Source organism: Morus notabilis, unplaced genomic scaffold, assembly GCF_000414095.1.
Source record: "Morus notabilis unplaced genomic scaffold, ASM41409v2 Scaffold1756, whole genome shotgun sequence".
NCBI classification, from domain to species: domain Eukaryota; kingdom Viridiplantae; phylum Streptophyta; class Magnoliopsida; order Rosales; family Moraceae; genus Morus; species Morus notabilis.
In genome coordinates, this window is record NW_010362115.1 from 131,201 (window position 1) to 137,444 (window position 6,244).

The following is a 6,244-nucleotide window of genomic DNA, read 5'->3' on the forward strand; positions in this document are numbered from 1 at the left end:
CGTGCACTTGCGTAGAGTTATTTTCATGCATAGGGTTTTTAGCGAACAATTAACCATATCCGATTGTTAGTGATTAATTCTAGGTAATCAATGATTAACTATATACGATTGTCTGGGGTAAAATTGTCTTTCTATTCATTTAAAAGAAATGTGTTTCAAACTTTTCTACAGAAGTGGAGAATTGAATGACACTACCACAGAAGTGATTTTTTCCTAATTGACCCTTGACTTTAGTCCTTTGGCGGTGCCCAAATAGCCTAACTCAACCCAGTGTTAATGAGGCCTAACCCATCTTCACTATCTTCACTCACATTCTTAAGAACACACCATTTTCACATTGGTAAAAAGGCCATTTTAAAGAGGAGTCATAAACATTTTAATGAGACCAAAATACCCTTTTACCATCATGAAAATGGTGTGTTCTTATGAATGTGAGTGGAGAAAGATAAAATGAGTAGGAGAGAAATGTAACTTTGGCTTATGTTTATCTTTTTACTGTATGGAAATGATATTTTGGAAACTTTCGAATGCAAGTGGTATGTTAATATTTATCCGTTACTAATAGTATTCTACAGATTTACCCCTTATTTTTTTTTTAAATATTACCTTTAAAAATTTTAAAATTTTACACTTAAACCCCCACTAAAATAATATATGCCCCCATTAAAATAAATATATTTTTTATATGTCTCTATTAAGATAATTGATTAAAAAAAATGTGTTCGCCTCTATAAAGTGAAAGGTTGACTCCGCCATTGCTCCTACTTGGTGATCAGATGAATCAATTGTGAGCCATATTCAACCGATGAATCAATTATTTCCACGATATTCAGACTTGTTTATGTAACCTTATATATGCACAAACAAAGAGCGTGAAAATGTAAACCCCCGATAAACACCATGATAAGTCTACTTTCCCCACATGATTGCCTTAAACTCCACAATCAGGTAAAAACGAGGCTTACATCCATTTCCAGAAAGAAAAAAAAAAAAAGAAAATGGTTTACTCGATGGGATTCATTCACGTTCCAAACTCATCTACCTTGATTTTGAATTAAATCTAAAAAAATATTGAGGCTAATATTAGTTTTTAATGTGTCGGAAAAATGGTATCATTGTCTTTCATGTTTTTTATAGATTAATTATCATATAATTTGTGTGCACTCTTTTTTTTATATGATTAATCTATAAAAAAAGTTTTTTCAATTTTTTTTTTCCCTTTTTAGAGCAATATTAACTCAGTGCACTCAATGGAAAAGAAATTCTTCCAAAAAGACCGGATGAGAAGATCAAAATTCAGAGATTTAACAACCAAAGCATCAAACTTTAATGAAGAATTTTGGAAAACGAAAAACCTACATATATATGCTTAGAGCATCAATAATACAATGTTAAATTGAGTTATGTTTGTTTCACAACTCAATTGAAACAAATATAATCTTTGTGAGAGAAAAACAAACATATATGCTTAAATTGAGTTATGTATATGAGAGAAAAACATTGTAGTAAAACTGTTGAATTGAATTTTTATAAAAGAAAACACTGTAATATTAGAACTTGAGTTGTGAAAATAACGAGGTAAAAAGTTATTTCACGCTAGTCTAGAAAGGCAGCTAGATCTATTTGTCGACAATATCTTCGAATCAACCTTCAATCTCCACATATAAACTCGTCAGAAGTTTTGAGTAGAAGAGAAATCGTGCCTGAAAATGATCATAATTAATTGTGACCGTCGACCTGTACGAAACATTTAACTTAAAAAATTTTCATTCGACACTAATTGAGAACTGGTAATCTACTTTTTTTTTTTCTTTTGAGAAAACGTGATCTACAGTTTCAATCATTAGTCATAATTAATTGTGTTCAATGTATGATAGTAAGACAACTTAACTTATAAGCTAAATGTATATTTCAAATAAATTGAAAACTCTTGGTCTACAATTTCAACTATTGACAAGCAAGATCTACTTATAACTTACTGAATTTTAGTCTAGCAAAAAAAAATAAAAAACTTACTGAATTTTACGTGCAAGTTGATATCCAGCAGTTGCAGCCATTCCAATGCTGCTGCTGAAAAGGTTCCAGTTCTTCTACAAATCCAATTTGTACAATATTCCATTAGGAAAATCTATGATGAAAAGCATAATTTCTTAAAACATAATGAATTTGATACACAAAATATTGAATTCGATGTGTTGGGACAGAAATAAATTACTGGTGTGACAACTGTGCTGTATTTTGCCCAAACAAGTGCACTACCGGCAATGGCTGCTGGCATACAGGGAGAATTACATTAAAAATAGGAGATAAGTATTCCCCTAATTAACTACTAATAATAGTTATAAAACTTGAAAATGTTACAAAGTGATTTTCACTGGGCTAAAATCAAAACCAACTATTATAAAAATAAATAAATAAATAAATAAATAATAAAAGTGAAAATTAACCTGCTTGCTGTGGATAAGATAGTTCTTCAGGCGACTTTGAAGAATCGAGAAGATTTGCAATGATTACGCCCCACTTAAAAGTTGGTGCCCAGAAGTGAACTATAATATTAACTACTATCAATGTGTAATTGATCATGAAGTTTTTATTTGAAAAACCTTTCGAAAATGGCAATTATATGATATACTAGATTATATACATATAAAAAACCATAACAAATTCTGTTGCAAGATAGATTTTCATACACTTATAATAATTAATTTCAACTAATAATCTGTATGCAATAATCGATCTCAACTTAAAAAGATTGTGGTTGTGCAGCTTGACAATCGTCAATTTCAATTTAGAGTTAAAAGTTAATTGCACGACCGCAATTGAAATATATATATAAAAAAAAAATGATAATTTAATAAACCAACTTAATTTTCTCCAAGAAAAGCTTTTCGAAAAATACTACAAGCTGATCGATGAAGGTAATAAATATGCAATATCATCTGGAATGTTGGCTTTTAAGAAAAGTAACCTTAAGTAATATTTCCAAGCCAAATTATAAAATTAGATGATCAATAATCCGTGATGATTAGCAAAAAAAAAACGTTCAGAAAGAAATAAAGAAATATTGTGTAGGCAAAGATCGTGTAATCAACTAAGAAAGAGAGAATTTTCTGCCAAAAGAAAACAACTAAGCAAGAGGAAAAAGGACTTATGTTTTACAGAACAGAAAGTTGAATTATAAATCGGCAAAAAAAAAAAAAAAAAAAAAAGGAAGAATAATATTCAAGATAAATTAAGTTTTAGGGCCGGCTGGATGGCTCCAAAGCGCCAGAATCTTATTAGTAGCTGCCATATTAATTGAAATTGATCTCTCTTCTAATTGTTGTCTCTCCCGTTGACAAGGAATATGGAGTAAATAGCTCGCGAAAAACTTATGAGAATAATTTGGTGTTGTCTACATGTATATATTAGTGTGTAACATCACTATGATAATATATATTATCATTATGAATTGATCACAACTTAGGAGCGTTTGGAACCATTTTTAAAAATGTTTTTAACATTTTTCGAGGAGCAAAAAATGAAATTGGTTTGGAAACTACGTTTGGAGCAACCTTTATTAAAAAATAAAACTGAAAACGCGTTTTTTATTTCCCCTAAAAGCGCGAACTTTCTGAAAACGACCCTTTTGACATTTTCATTTTCTATTCCTTTTCTTTTCTAAACTCTCATCTCTCCTCTCTCACAACAAAAAACCCCTCTTCTACTGGAGCTCATATATGGGTTTAGTTATATATTAATTATTAGTATATTAATTGAGGAGTTTATTAATTATTTACTATATTACTTAAAAAACTATGAGATGTTTTTAAAAATGTATAACCAAATACGGTTTCAGTTTTTTCATATACTGAGAACAATATATTAATAAAATTATCAAACGTATTTTTATAAACGATTCCTATACGAATCTTAAAATATTCTCATTTCCATTTTCATATCCAAATTAAAATAATTTTAGAACAAGTTCTAAACACGTCCTTAATTTACGCATTTGAGTCCTATTAAAATTTTTTTTTTGCTCATTTGACCTTTAAATTTAGTCTCTCTCACACACACATATACTTGTATATATAGTTGGTATGTAACTGTTTAATGCATCATGAATGATGTATTAAGCTGGGATTTCTTTAATCAATATTGACTAAATAGACGGTGTTTGTTTATTGTTCCCTCAGTTAATTAGATAATCCTTGAAAGAGATGAAAAAAGTTAGAAAACTTGGAACTCCAACTATATTGACACCCTCTGGAAAACTTGCCCGGAATCAAGACCCCTACTCTGATTTATTAAAGAAAAGAAAAGAAAATTAAAAAATATGTCAAGATGTTACAAAGCAAGAAAGTTGATAAAGTAGTAATCATCCTAGCTAAGGAAAAAATAAAATGAAATAAAATAATAATAAAAATTAAAAATTAAAAAATATCAACAAAAAAAAGATTAAAAAAAAGAAAGAAAATAAGCGTTTTTGGCAATGTATTTGGAAAGAAATATTGGATTTGAACAAGTACACATACAAACGATACTTTAATAAAACTACACTACTAGATTTAATTAATTAGGCTATTAGTAATCTCTCTTGTTAATTTCGTGTGTATGTTATCGGACATCAATATGTATTTCACAAAAAGCTGAATATCATAAATAGGGACCCCATCGAGTTATTCTCAATGTAACCATGCATACATTATACGAAAAGAGTGTCTACGACGATATAATCTGCTTAATTAATTTGTAACACAGATCAATGAATGACTTGCAACTTGATATTGGAAGAAGATCCTGTAAAACTAGCTGGTAGTTCAAACTAAAAATTGAAATTAATTCTAGATCTGGCACTTATCTAATGGATAATAACCCAACATTAATGAAAAATAAAATTACGACAACAAGAATCATCATAATGTGAAACAAACGGAAAAAAAGAAAACAACAAAACAAAACTAGACACCCCCACTAGCAAAACACATAGCATATATATGATCGGCCTATATTTAGACATATATTTCTTAGTAGACGTTTGGTTCATGGATTTAGAACCATGATTAAGAACAATTCTCGTTTTACGTGTGTTTTTTGTGAGAAAAAAACACTGTAGAGAACCATGAATTATGATTCAAAATCAGAGACGAATACAAAAAACAAACATCCCCTTAGTGTCCCAGTACAACGACACCTTCGTTGAACTGATCCACATCCGATTCTGATGCATCATCGTCGTTGGTTAGGGTTTCCAATTTGGTGGCCTTGCCTGCCGATGTGAGAGAGACTTTAACTTGGTCCACAACCTTGTAAGTGTCGTCGACATCCTCGTCCAAGTCCTCGTCGTCGTCATCATCATTGTCTTGGCACTGGTTGCCTTTCTTGGGATCCAAACCGCCCTTACACCCGTGTCTAACGGTGTGGCTCACCGTATGAATCTCGGGGAAATCCAACGACTCCTCCTCAGCCTCTTCGGCAGAAGCTGAGATGAAGAACAACAAAATGATTCCTAGGCAGCACAACATAACAGTTCCTCTAAACACCGCCATTGTGTTACAATAATATATATATATATATGAATAATAATGAAGGTTTTGATCTTGAGAGTTAAATTTTGTGTTTTGGTGAGTATGTTAAGTGCAAAAGAAAGTTATGGAGAGAGTTTGGGTTTTAAAGATATCATTTACTATTTTAAGGTTTGAGGAACGAAATGTGTGTTTGAGTTGAGCTAGTCTTAATGCCGGCTCAAGGATAAGGCCATTAAGGCAACTGTCCAAGGCTCTCCTTAAGTCAAGGCCCCTCATTATTAGGATCATTAACTAATTACGTTAACTAATTACTTTTATACCTAAAAACATTTTGCATTTCAATTAGCATTCTTTTCTTTAAAAAAAAGGGTATTTTTAGGTATTAGTTTAATTCCGGAAAACTCGTGGAACAAGAACTATTATAACAAGATGTTTGTTTGTTTCTATTAATTTTTAATATTGATTATTTTTTGCTCTTCTAATATTGAATATTTATCTTCTCAAACGTCTCTTGTAGCATATTTGATATTCTTTTTTAAATATCCTATCATCCTCTTTTGAACAACTATTTAATCGAAAAACAAGAACAGAAGAACAAAAAAATCACTTAAAGCTTAAAGAATACTTTTTCAATATTAGAATATAAATATATTGTTGGCTCACCTCTAAAAACTTAAGTTATTAAAAAGTGGGCTAACAATAGTTTTATATTCTAATTCAATACTTTATAAAGT

The 6,244-nt window shown here is 30.3% G+C and overlaps 1 protein-coding gene across 1 annotated transcript; it reads right to left on the reverse strand.

Moving 5' to 3' along the window:
- Positions 1-1,672: 1,672 nt before the first annotated feature.
- LOC21387559 (mitochondrial pyruvate carrier 3) lies at positions 1,673-3,292 on the reverse strand. The gene is made up of 5 exons (XM_024167588.1): positions 3,237-3,292; positions 2,448-2,548; positions 2,216-2,268; positions 2,017-2,090; positions 1,673-1,703 (listed from the first exon to the last, which is right to left on the reverse strand). Exons 1-5 carry the CDS (start codon positions 3,290-3,292, stop codon positions 1,673-1,675), a joined length of 315 nt encoding a protein of 104 aa, XP_024023356.1.
- Between the last annotated feature and the right edge of the window lie 2,952 nt (positions 3,293-6,244).

Bases quoted from the DNA above. Each gene is read 5' to 3' on its own strand.
- LOC21387559 (XM_024167588.1), bottom strand. From the start codon at position 3,292: ATGGCAGCTACTAATAAGATTCTGGCGCTTTGGAGCCATCCAGCCGGC. The intron at 2,269-2,447 runs GTTAATTTTCAC...GTATGCCAGCAG, and splicing joins ATCTTATCCACAGCAAGCAG to CCATTGCCGGTAGTGCACTT. The intron at 2,091-2,215 runs GTAATTTATTTC...TTGGATTTGTAG, and splicing joins ACAGCACAGTTGTCACACCA to AAGAACTGGAACCTTTTCAG.